The sequence below is a fragment of the Gadus macrocephalus genome, chromosome 20, assembly GCF_031168955.1.
Source record: "Gadus macrocephalus chromosome 20, ASM3116895v1".
NCBI lineage: Eukaryota > Metazoa > Chordata > Actinopteri > Gadiformes > Gadidae > Gadus > Gadus macrocephalus.
In genome coordinates this window covers 4237025-4250462 of record NC_082401.1, presented here as the reverse complement: position 1 = coordinate 4250462, position 13438 = coordinate 4237025, and the positions used below count along the sequence as shown (strand labels likewise).

The 13438-nt window shown below is 38.7% G+C and overlaps 1 protein-coding gene across 2 annotated transcripts; it reads right to left on the bottom strand.

The window, feature by feature from the left end:
- Nucleotides 1-5992: 5992 nt before the first annotated feature.
- On the bottom strand, nt 5993-12361 carry LOC132448746 (uncharacterized). 2 transcript variants are annotated; one of them, XM_060040256.1, is made up of 6 exons: nt 12329-12361; nt 9712-9873; nt 8459-9444; nt 8115-8276; nt 7930-8019; nt 5993-7196 (listed from the first exon to the last, which is right to left on the bottom strand). In XM_060040256.1, the coding sequence occupies exons 3-6, from the start codon at nt 9425-9427 to the stop codon at nt 6867-6869; spliced, it is 1551 nt and encodes a 516-aa protein (XP_059896239.1). In that variant the 5' UTR covers nt 9428-9444; nt 9712-9873; nt 12329-12361; the 3' UTR covers nt 5993-6866. The 2 variants fall into 2 exon arrangements, with proteins under 2 accessions (XP_059896239.1, XP_059896238.1); XM_060040255.1 differs by lacking the exon at nt 12329-12361 and having other exon boundaries at nt 9712-10736.
- Between the last annotated feature and the right edge of the window lie 1077 nt (nt 12362-13438).

Sequence of the window (13438 nt, the reverse complement as noted above, 5' to 3'; positions counted from 1 at the left end):
GCCACTCTATGATGAAATGATAATCACACTAAGGGCCGACATGGAGTTGCTGACATGCCTTCTTTTTAATCCAAAAAGTAAAAACAACATATCTATGGATATATTGTATACAACCTGCGTACAGGGTCATATAGGCTAGGTTTCATTTCAACATTTTGGGGGACAAATTATAGGTGGGGGGTATGGGGGTGCTCCCCCAGAAATCTTTGAGCATCAAACATTTCCTGCATTCTGGTGGATTTTTATTCATCTATCTGTGCCTTTTCTGCATCATTTTATAGTGGCAATATTTTTTTTTCTGTGAAGGAAAAGACAACATTCAGGTTCCTAAAGAAACAACTATTATGGAATATAATGCAGTAAGGCTCTCAGGCATCCTGGATTTTTCAAAACTTTTTGCAAATTGAAAACATATCACATGTTTTGGGTATTTCTTTTTCAGGAATCATGACTCAGCACCAGTGTCAACTATTTATGACACTTAACATTGGTAATGAAATGACAGCCAGCCTTGGAATTGAAAAGGGTGGGCAGCAAGCTAGTTAGCTAAATTGTAACTTAAGGCAAAAGTTGGAAACAAATCATGTTAGCATTCATCCTTAGACACTTAGACAATCAGTCATGAATATTGGCATGCTATTTAGCCTCATAGATTGGCCTATTTACAGCCCACAGAAAACTGACATATCTTCTTCAATGCAAGTTCATCAATTCATGGCTTAAAACCTTGAGCAGTAGAACAGAAATTCCTAGCAGTAAGCTATGCAAGGGTCCTAACAAATGGGAGCATGTGCGACGTGCGGATATGGCACAGGCTCTGCATGCAGCAAAATATTAAAAACAAAAAAGATTCAGGGCTAATCATATTAGATCCGGGGCTTTAGCCCCGAATAAAACAGCGTAGTGACGCCACTGCTAGACACACATAGGAACACATGGCAAAAAAAGCTATTGGTAATAAATGATTTCAGGAAATGACAAAAAAAAAAAATACTTTCCCTAACTACATGGTTGAGAAGGAATTTGGTGCCTTTGGCAGCGGGGCTCCGGCGGGAGACATTCGCGGGCAACAATCCCTGTCTCCTCCATGTCGCGGTTCAGTCTACTTCAGATTGATATGGAAGTGGATGAACCAAAGACGTAGGAGAACCCGCCCACGCAGTCGTTTGAGATTCATAATAGGCTATCTTCTGGAGGCGCACACAGCTTTCATGGTACCCTGGCCGCAAGCTGCTCAGGGCCACACCCCCGATCTCCACCTTGACCCGCCTCTAAAAAACGGCACGTTTGTGGAAAACTCATTGTGGGACTGACTCGTAGTGGCTGTAATTCTGCACCATGGCTGAAATTCTTGAACGTCTTCAAATACTGTATTAAGGGCCCACTAACACCTATAAATAAGTATAAGTAGCATGCCATGGGACCTTTAAAATAATCATTAATTATCCGAAGCTTCAATTAAAATACATCAGACCTTAGTTTAAAGATGTCTTACATCTCGAGCACTGCTACTGTTAGGGGGTCCTTCAATCAGCCGATTTCTTCGCGCTTTGGTAGATTCTAGTATTATTGTTGAGTCTGAGCATGGAGATGACCCATGGGATGCAGGATGATGTCCAATCAGATAAGGATGAGCCCTCTGAAGAAGACTCTCCCACACTGTTGTCTAGACACTCTCCAACACTATCCGAAATTATATTGTAAGTTTGACAATATAACTATTTTGGATATAGCCTATTATTAAATCTCTCTCTCTCTCTCTCTCTCTCTCTCTCTCTCTCTCTCTCTCTCTCTCTCTCTCTCTCTCTCTCTCTCTCTCTCTCTCTCTCTCTCTCAAGTTAGGAATAAGGTGGATAGGCTACCATGAAATTATTTATTGAACTTTTCCCACAAACGGCATTTCCGAATAAATAAACAGATAAATGAAAATATAAACGTATGCATGATACTACAACAAATCTCTCTCTCTCTCACCCTCTCCCTCTTTCACTCACCCTCTCCCTCTTTCACTCTCTCTCTCTCTCTCTCTCTCTCTCTCTCTCTCTCTCTCTCTCTCTCTCTCTCTCTCTCTCTCTCTCTCTCTCTCTCTCAAGTTAGGAATAAGGTGGATAGGCTACCATGAAATTATTTATTGAACTTTTCCCACAAACGGCATTTTCGAATAAATAAACAGATAAATGAAAATATAAACGTATGCATGATACTACAACAAAAAACAATATAAAATTATTACATGATGTATTCATTTCCTGCGTAGGCGTCCAAATGACGTCCAAAAGATTGTCCCAGTTCAAAGGTGAAATGCTACAGCTAGAGGAAAACTAATGGTACAGAAAACATCTTGAAACATTAAGCAGTACAGTTGTATAAAAATATGTCTAAAATTAGTCTAAATTTGACGTTGAAAAGACGTCACTCCGACGTCACATTTGGATTATTGGTGCATTGACATCGCTGGAAATTATGGGGCAAACATTTTCGCGACGTCGCAAAGTTCTCGTGAACGACACCTCATGCCGCTCTTATGATTCTACTTCCGTTCGGCAATTGGGGTGAGATTTTGATAATAGATGTTGTTTCCCTGAATCCTCGGACGCCAGCCTTCCATGTCGGAAGTCGGAAATCTTCCATTTTTCTTGCGGCATTTCTCGGGGGAACACCCCCTTTTTGTCTTCATCTCTCGGAATTCTGAGAGTAGACCGAGAGCAGCGATGACTTTATCAACAAAAATGGCTGCGCCCTTGAAGAGATTTATTTTCTTTGTAAAGAGTAGCAATGTAATCAAGTGTGTAAGAGCATTTAAAATCGACATTTAAACCAAAGTCCTGAGGTGCTCCAAGTAGACAAACTAGTAACAATTGTAGTTTATGTTGTGATAAGGAGTGTAGCTGCTCCTCTGATGATATTCCACACACATTGGTAGTTTCACTTACAGAGTTGGCGTGACCTTAGACAATGGGCAAAAAAGATTATGAAACTGAACATCACACGTCATGGCCACAGATTGATAACAACCAAACGTTGGGTGCCTCCACCCCTCTTTGTAGCGATAGGAGTCCTGAATATTACTGAGACATACAAATGATCGAACGCATAACCAGGGGCGTAGCCACATGGGGGCCAGGGCCCCCTGGTCAGAGGTTGATTCTGAGTGCAAAAACGTCTCACTTTTTAATGTCTGTAGTCTTGCAGCAAGATACAGACATTATAGCAGACAGGACATGAACACCATCATAGGTATTATTACATTTACAATTAGGGCATTTAGCAGACGCTTTTATCCAAAGTGACTTACATCGGTTAATACACAATTATTATTTCTGAATGTGATCCCCCATGCATGTGAACCGCATTATTACTGATAAATATAAAGAGAATCCTCAAAATGTTGACAGTCTACAATAAAATGCATTCTTCTGAACTGGGTGAAAGAAAAGGTAAGTAAGTGCAAGTACTATTCTGAAGTAGCCTACCTCATGCAATTACAATGGCATGAGGTCATACTTGACTATGTGTCTTTATAATACTTTATAATAGGCCTACTGGACATTTCGGTTACCTTCCTTAAATATTGTAACCCATAGAACATGAACCCCTTGTCACGTATTGGATAAATATATTCACTAAATATCTGGTGCCCTCTGCTGGCCAACACTGTTACGTTCTGAAATGCGGATCTCTTCCCAGAAAGTGGGACTGCCGTGGTCAGTCAAAGGGTGACATCCATCTCTTCACTAAATGGCGCATTTGATTGCTCTATGGTAGGCCCACATGTATATATACATACATATATGCATCTTTATATATATATATATATATATGTATAAATAAAAAGCCGAGCCGATATGCGTGACACCCGTCTAAGAGTGACGTGTATCACGCTACAGGAATGAACACTCAACAAGGTGTTTTTAGTTTCCTGGTCACGTGACGTCCCCTGCGACGTAGGGCTTCCCGGTCTGTCAGGTAGATAATGAGTCCCCAGGACCATGCTATTTGCGCTGGCTTAGCTCATCGGTTACTTCCATGTCACTATTGTATCACCGGCGGTGGCCTTCATGGCTAATGCTGATCGAACCGCGAGCGCTGTCCAGCGTTTTGTCGTGACTATCATCAAAATTCTTGCTTTTCCCATCATTTATGCGTTGGTGGTTGGCGATGGTTGTTTTCACGTTATTAGTTCAGGTTAGAGCAGCGTAGTTAAAGGACCCGGCAGACTCACCTACCTTATATTTCTGGTCAGGAGGAAGATAGTTTGTTCCCCCAGAGTTAGGTTTAGTTAGGGTTTCCTTTCTGTTTTGTTCTATTTCCTTTTGTTGATTTAATAACCATCCCACCATGTGTCTAAAGCAATGCTTAAATGAATTCATTGTTTCCAACGCAGCCCATTGTCTTCAGCCTGTATATAATGTCCCTTATGGAGCTCCGTACAGATCATTCATTGTTGAAAATTGTCTTTATCTAGCCATCTATTCTCTTGTTTTTGGCTAGGTGAATGAACGTCCGCGTCGATGCCTCGATCGCAAGTCCAGTGTCGCGAGCGGACGTTGCCATGACATCTAGAAATCATACCGTATTTAATGGGTTGGACAACTACCAGTAGGGAAGAGCCAAAGGGATAGGTGGGCTATTGGCATACTGAACTAAGGTAACAACACACCATGACACACAACAATATAACTTTCGCTACAATGAGTGACGACAGTCATCTGGGTGACCTTGGGTGTCTTGAAAGACGCCTCTAAATGAAATGTATTATTATTATTATTATTATTATTATCTAAATCAGCGGATAATGGACTATGAACAATTTACTGAATTTAACACATTGGATCACTATGAGCACAACACAATGGACTTGGAACTGGACATTGACCCAGATATAAATTTATTTTCCAACATTAATAACTCTTGTAAATACTACACTACTGAACAGTATGATCACAACATCAAAGCAGATGGGAAGTTATCTATTATTCACATTAACAGTAGAAGTCTATATGCAAACTTTAAATCCATCAAGAACTATTTGTACTCATTCTCACAACCATTCAATATCATTGCAATCTCTGAAACCTGGTTCGACAAGGAAAGGGAAATGGACTTTGAGATGGATGGCTATGAACTTACTTATAAAAACAGACTTAACAAGGGTGGAGGAGGAGTAGCAATTTATGTGGATACAAACTTCAATTTCAAGATTGTAGAGGCTATGTCACAGGTGGTTGATAACCTTCTCGAATGCATTACAATTGAGATCTGCATGGAAAACAAAAAAAATATGCTAATCAGTTGTGTATATAGGGCGCCCGATTCAAGTATTGATACTTTTAAGGACTGGATGGGAGGCATGTTCTCAGGAATAGTTAATACAAATAGATTTATATGTGGAGATACCAACATAGATCTATTGAAACATAGCAATCATAAAAGTACAGAGGATTTTATAAATACAATACACAGTATGTGCCTACTTCCTTCAATCACTAGACCCAGTACACTGTAAGACATTTCAGGTCAGTTCAACTTGCAAATGAAGGTTCACCTGCTGCCTTAAAACTCAATTTAAGATTACCTTTGTTTCAACTCTGAAAATAAAGTTCAAAAGGTTGATTATACTACACTGTTCTAGTTGTCACAATGTTGTTTTTTAAGTTGTCAAAGTTGACTTAACTTTTAATCACTTGTAATCATAACTTGATACCATTAGTTGAAACAAAATATAATTATACATCATTGATACATGAAAACTTTTAATCACATCTTGTTTAAACTTGATACTGTGAGTTAAAACAACATTTTTTTAAACATTATCAATACAATAACATTCTTTAGCTAGTAAAACAAACAGATATTTCATTATTATTGTAACTCACAGTTCTGAGTTAAACTAACTTAGCCGTATTTATACGACTCCCCATTTAAAGTTAAGAGGATTAAAATTCTAAATTTGTTTCAACTTGCATGGTAAATGACAGAGCGTCACACTGAATTCTTGCATTTGTCCAAGAACATTTATTTTATAAATACATTTATATAAACTTTAACAGAAGTTAAAGGTTTTAACATGCCATACCCAATGTATGTCTCTGTAATGTACAGAGGGTGGACTTGCAGACAGACATGACAGTCAGACAGAGGGTGGACTTGCAGACAGACAGACAGACAGACAGACAGAGGTGGGTGGACTGACAGCGAGACAGAGGGTGGACTCGTAGAAAGAAAGAAGGTGAGGTGGGGTTGAACAATGACGTATGTGAGATAGTAAACAGATAATCATAAAATCTCGACATGAATATGAACAATGTGGAACATTGATACATCTTAAACATGTCTTTGCATCAAAACAGGCCTCACTGAGGTTGACAACCGAGAGTGCTGAGGAAAGGGGGACAGATGGGCAGGTGTCATAAGAGGCAAAAAGTGAGATAACCGGTCCATATCGTCATATGAACAAAAACAATGGTGTACATTATAAATACTTACTCACATTTCACTTAATTGAACTGTTAATTGAACACAATTTTAAAACTGTGAATGAGAGAATAAGTATGGCGAAGTTGTACAGAGGAAAAATGTGGTATACGCAGAGCTTTACAAAACATCAACATCCACGTCTAAAAGATTCTTTAACCACAAAAGTTTGTTTTCATTATGCCTCAAAATGTTTTGCACATTTAAACTATTTTAGATTTTTCAACAATTTCAGATTTTTCAACTTCACAAGTGACACATTTGTCACGCATACCTGACTTGTGCTGAACAAACTAAGCCGATGAAAACCTGTATGCTAGTGTAAAGAACAAGGCAAGCTTCCCAAATAACTGCTGCCTCCTAGTAGTTGCTTGACAAGTGCATTTCTTTGTTTACATGCGATATCTAAGCATTTTATTTCTGAGTCCATGGATTCTGGCTGAACATTGGTCCGGTTTAATGTTCATGACAACCCTCTGAAGGAACTCAAAAGAATACTTCATATTACGTGGGTACTTAAGGTTTAGGCAGTAGATTGCACCCAGTAACATGGCAAAGCCTGTGGACACATCTCGGAGGTCATGTAGGATTATCTTCTCCTCTACTACCAGAGCCACGTTGAAAACATCCAATGGAAATGCATCATGCAGAGGGCCTTCGTGTCCAATCAACATTCCAACTTGCATCCCGCTCATTAGCACGTCAAGGGTTTCACCATGAGCCTGGAAACATAAAGACAAAAACACACATCTTAACTGACTGACTTAAACATCACTGCTAGGCTAATAGAGAAAGGCTACAAATGTCTTTGACATTAATTGAGTGAGTGTTGTCATTGCCTTTCTGAATGTTCATTGTTAAGCCCAAATAATAAAACAAACCAACAGTAATTTTGGCCACTAGGAGGAGCTAAACTGAGAGAAAATGTACTGAATGTTCTCCATTTCTCAAAAATGTAGTATATTCTGATTTTAAGTATAAATAAGAATTCAATGTTATATACATTGCATTTGAAATGAAAGAATGATTATAATAGACTATGCATCACACAGCTACATGCACATGGACAGAAACTCTGGGACACACCTCTTAACTAGCATATAACATGTGGTCCAAAAAAAAAAATCTAGGATGCAGCCCACTACTTTATCATCCCAGCAAACCCTTCTCTGATATACTATACTACATACTAAGCTATTTTAAAAAGTAGCCTAATGTGATAAGTTAACATTACATTATTTAAAAACAATATAAGTCTGGATATTTTATTACATATTGGTTAAGTTACTGCATTTTAGGTTTCATTACATTTTCAATTTAAATTAAGGGCACATTTCATTAATTTTTCACTCATTTACTATTTTATTTGTAAAAAATTACCCCTTACGACTTATGAAAATAAAAAATGTTAAAACAAAACAATGTAATATAAAATGTGTAAATACGGTGTCTTACATCACACATCCTGATTATGTCAGAGGAATCTTCTGCAAGGTAGCATGGAAGACCAAGTAGGACAGCTGCTCTTTTGTTTTGGTTCGTGTCCTACAAGAACAAGACAAGAGTTTGTGAATAAGATACCCAAGCCAGAATACTAATTTTAGTACATTAACAAGAAATGATTTCTGTGCAGTACATACCTCCTTTTGAAGACAACTGAGAACACTGCTCAGGCGCACCCTCCTGCCTGATGCAGCAGCTTCTCCGTACATCTGTAGAACACCTGGCACCAAGGCATCAAGTCCATCCAGGAATGACTCCAGCAGGTCTTTGGTGACGATTCTACTGAACTCAGCACTGAGCTGAAACCAATAATAAAACAGCAGAGAAAAGGGCAATGAGTGAGGGAAAAATAAGAGCAGCATAGAGCTCTAAGGGACACACAGAAAACACAAATATGATTGAAACATATAGTGCATAGTTTGACTACCTAAAACAACAAAATATAGGATTTCTATGCTGTACTCAGTTGGCAAAGAATTACCTGTCTCTCACTAAACAATGCAGGCCATCTGCCCTTGACTGCAGAAATGAGTGGCTCGTCACCAATGATCTCTTGTCTTCGCTGGGAGAATGTTGCAGTCATCAATTCATCGAGCAGGTGCAAATCTGGCTCTCTCTTCTGCACTTCCAAAAGCATGGTCTCACGATCCTTCTCTGATTTAACAGTACTTTGTCCATCAGGTGGCTCTGGTAAGTAGTGGATCTCTCCCTTTTTTGCCTTCTTGACTGGCTTGGTGTTTCCCTTTCTTTTTCTTTTATTTACAAGAACTTCAGGGCATCCAGCTGCCATCATCCTCTGACGGTAATTGCCCATCTTGAATATCAGGCTGAATCTCCAGCAGTACCATCCTTTACCTGAACCCGGCTCCCTGAGACAAGGATGCTTTGCAACAAGAGCTTTGGCTACGCTTTCTAAATTGTCTTTAGTTGGATAGCAAGTGATTCTGGTTATGCTATCAGCCAGTCTGTCCAGTATTTCACTCTTCACACTCTTTGAGATGACCGTCACAGCTCCATCCTTGGCATAGGCATCATTTGCTACCCTCAGCTGAAACTCAACGTCATGGGAGAAATCTGAAATAACAAAGTGATCAGGCCATTCTGAAGAATCACCACTACTAGGGGGCTCGGGGCTAGCACTATTCTGGGAACTGGGGCTTGCACTATTCTGGGAACTAAGGCTTGCAGTATCTAATGTCGAGTCAGAAACTGGTTCAGAAAACGTGAACAGAACTTTCAGTGTGGCTCGTTCAGTTGGTAGGTCCTTGATGTCTGTCAAATTGCAGAGCTCATTCCCAAAGTCTGGATCTTCAAACTGTAAAAGGAACTTCCCACGGAGGCCCAGAGTGTTGCCCAGAACTACACATAACTCATCAACTGATGGGGGAACCTCCTGTAGGGTGACACGTCTTATTTCCTGAGGTGAGACGATGACTCTGAGAAGCATCATTGATGAGATACCAAGAACTGAAACACAGTGAACAAACAAGAAAACGCTTCATTAAACAGTAAATAACATAAATCTAAAAGAAGCTGTGAATGGAGTTAAAACAGCAGAGAGATTACAACAGATAGGGAGGGTGAATTCAGAGATCAGGTAGCCATTTCTACACTACATCGTTATATAGCAAATAGTGTCGTCTAACCTTTTAAGTGCAGTTTATATCCCGTTATGTGGTCCAAAGATTAAGAGTTTGTTTAAATGTATGACAAACCAACCCAATCAAATATTACCTTAATGTAACATGAATGTCCTTGGAGTGACGAGCAGCTTTTCTTCAACAGGGTATGCAGCAAGGGGAATGTAGTCATTCAGACGGTCCGGATCAATGACCACAATTGTTGCAGGATCTCTTCTGGCGAGCTGGTAACACCTGAGATGCTCTTGGAAGGTCGCTGTGAATAGTTCAGTAATGAATGATATGCAACCATCCACTACACAGATCTCCAATACTCTCCCAAAATCTGGCAGTCCACACGTCTGTCCAACTGAGAGTACCATGCCTTTAGAATATTTTGTCCCATTCAAGTAAGCAATGGAGGTGAGTGAAACAGAGTCCAGACCTTCAAACTTATTCCATACAGCCTCTCTGATTGCAGCATCTAGGATGCCCACAGACACAACTGATACTCGTCCAGTCTCAATGCTTGGCTTGAAAATAGTTGGCATCTCCAAGTAATATGACAACATCAGTTGATGTCTTGTGGCCAACGTGTGCAGAATATTTTTGAAATTGCCAGTATTGTGAACCATTCTTTTAAAAAAAGAATGTTTTGCCTCAAATCGTATTGTCCAGAACTCAATTAATGGTCCAAATTTCTGAATCAGAACAGGATAATGTTCAAGATAATGATGTTTAGGGCGTAATTTAGTACCAGGAAATAATTTTAAGAGCAACTGTCTGTGGTCAGAAATTTTGGCTTGTAGGTAGCACAGGGTTTCTGTTGTGAATGAGGGGCTTGATAACACCTCCACAATGTCTTTCAGTTCAAGGATCACAGACCAAGTCTTTTCACTCTCTGGAATATGATGGCCAATCAACAGTGGAAGAAATCTCAGAAGTGTCCAGTTCTCGTGTCCGTTGCCACCAATTGTTCTTTTTTTTTTTAAAAGTTTGTTGGTATTGTCTGAGGCCTGTTAGTTTTGTCAGAAAACTGAAAAGGAAATGATGCTATTCTATCATTAAGATCATTCAATGTGAAATACTTTTTAGCAATAAGATCTGAAAGACATATACATAGTTCCACAGGTACAATTCCCTCCAATAAATCGTGCAGAAAATCAGGTGGAAAACCTTTTGCAGAATGAAAGTGGGCAAGTCTGCTTAAAGGACAGTCTCTCTTCAAACCATGAACACACGAGGCATTAGTTGTGGTAAGCACATTAATGGCTTCATCAAACAGTTCTGGTGTTCTCAAAGTAAATGCCCCACTTCTGACATCATGATGCTGAATATCTTTAAGGTTAGCCAAACAAAATCTGCTAAATTTCTCCACGTTGAAAGACTCTTGGTATCCAGCAAGGGAGTGTGCACCTAAGTTATCGGCAGACACATACAAAACAGTACCTTTGACACAAGACCCAAGTCTTTTCACAAATACACCAGTCGTCTCTAAATGCTGAAGGTCTCTAATCAGAGGCTCCAAAACTTTGCTGTAATCATATTGTTTTATATGTACAGTTTTGCACAATGCAGCTAGATAAATTGATGATAATGTTGATCTAAGTCTTATGGGTAAGTTAGCTATCACCCAATATATACCACACAACTTATGTTTCTTTCTTGAAGTTCCCAATGGATTACAGATTTCAAAATCATCAATGTATAAGCCAAGAGCTATGCCTAATTCTTCAGCAAAAAGTTTGTTTTCTAAAGTATTCACCATCTTGAAATGAGCAGTAATGACCTTCCTGTCCATTGGATCTCTGTAATGTCTCTAGAATCTCACTTCTTTCCAACAACTTACTTAACAAATCTAAAATAGGAACATAAACAAATGAATGATTTTTTTGTTGTGGATTTAGCACATATTCAACCGGTTCAATCACTGTAAAAATCTTTCTGTAAAATGACTGCCTTTTAAGTTCTGTGCCCAAAGGCCCTGCTCTTGAAAGAAATTTGAGTGGGTTCAACGATTGTATTTCATCAGACAATGATGTTACAACAGAGGCATCAGCTGCACAGTTATTTTCCTCCAAAACTTTCTCTATAATTGTTTTAATATTTTTATAGGCAAAGTCTCCAATGTCAAATAACTCATCAATTACTTCCTGTACTGCAGAATTTGAAACATGCAGAATTGTTTGCATACGGATAAATAAAGATGCCAACTGACGTTTAATTGACTCTCCATTTTCAAGAGGAGGTACACCCTCGGGTACTGAATCATATGAAGTTGATGCCTCAGTCCCAGAAACAGAATCCTCTTCTAGCACTGCATTTGTAAGTGCATGGTGTACAAAAAGCTCTGGTCTTAAACTGTTTAAGGTGGACAACCTATGATAGCGACTTCTATGAGAAGTAAATGTTGACAGTACATTGGACTTGAAAGAGCAACCTGCAAACGGACATTTAACTGTTTCCCTGTTCCTCAAATGAGTCTTCAGATGGGCACAATATTTGATAATGTTACTAGGCTCTGAGAATGTACACAAATCACAGCATAACTTGGTCACAATTTTATGACCTTTTGAATGTTCTTTCAAGTGGTTTTTAAGTTCAGTTTGGGTTTGAAATGTGTTCAAACAGTCTTGATAAATGCAGACAAGGCCTCCGGTGATGTCCATGATGCTCTTTATAATGCTGTATTATTTTTCCTTGGCCACTGGAGGAAAAGGCACAAAACTTACATTTCCACATGAACTGGACGTGCTTGAATTCTGTGAACAGAAAAATGTAAAATTAAATTAACATAACATTTATTTAGACAACTAGTGGTTAAGAACAGTTATCTATTAACTACAAAAAACAACAACTATAAACCAATATTCTATGTTATTTTCAATTACATTTAGTTTATTGGATTACGTTTAGCTAACACTTATGCAGTATGATTCAACAACCCTGCAAGAATTAAAACCTTTATGGTGTTTAAAATATTCAGTTTGGGTTTGTTATAAGTAGTGTTGCTGTTAATTTTGAAGACTGTAAATTGTGATGTTGAATATTACATTATAAACTGAATAAAACAAAAACACAAATCAATGTTATTATTCAATTCATCAGTAGTGCCAACATGAGTTAAGTAGGCTCTAAAACCTCCAACCTGTTGATAATGATTAGTTAAGCATTTAATATATCCTATCCTTCCTTTCCTACCTCTCTGACTAAACATTAAAATAAATATATTTTACAATCTGTTCAACTCAATGGTTTAAACTGGTAAACAGCCCTGTGCCATCACATATCCTCTCCTCTGTCATCAGCCTACTCCTCTGTCAACCAAAGTAATAATTCAACTGTTCTCAGACACTTAACGTTAGTTAAAACAATATATTTTTTATCTATAAATGACGTTCATTTTCAGTTAATTCATCAAATTGCAAGCTGTCATGGGTAGATGTGTTCGAGCGACTTGAACTAGGTGGTAAACACTCAGTCGTGACGTGAATTTAAACCGCGTTGACGCGGCACGCAACCCCTAATACAAACACAAGACGAGACGTTTTACGCTGTGTTAACATGTAACTAAACTAAATAAACGGACATGGAAAAAAACAGTGCATGCTGCTCATTATTAATTATCGGCATAATATCCATGTTAAAACAACTTTACTAAATGAATTGGAGTAACTAGTCAATATAAAATACAAAGTGAGCAAAGCACGAGCACGAAGTGACAGCAGCCCTAACACGCATCCTCAACCGTTAGGTGGCTAACTAGCAAACTAGCTAACTCATGTCGGGCTCGAATAAAAACTAATGTTGCAGTCACATTTTCCAGGCTATTAAAAAAGCAC

What these genes read in the sequence shown, in the direction of transcription:
- LOC132448746 (XM_060040256.1), bottom strand. Translation starts at nt 9,427, where the DNA reads ATGATGCTTCTCAGAGTCATCGTCTCACCTCAGGAAATAAGACGTGTC. An exon ending in TCAGTTGTCTTCAAAAGGAG is followed by an intron (nt 8,020 to 8,114) that starts GTATGTACTGCA and finishes TTGTTCTTGTAG; the next exon opens with GACACGAACCAAAACAAAAG. An exon ending in ACATAATCAGGATGTGTGAT is followed by an intron (nt 7,197 to 7,929) that starts GTAAGACACCGT and finishes TTATGTTTCCAG; the next exon opens with GCTCATGGTGAAACCCTTGA.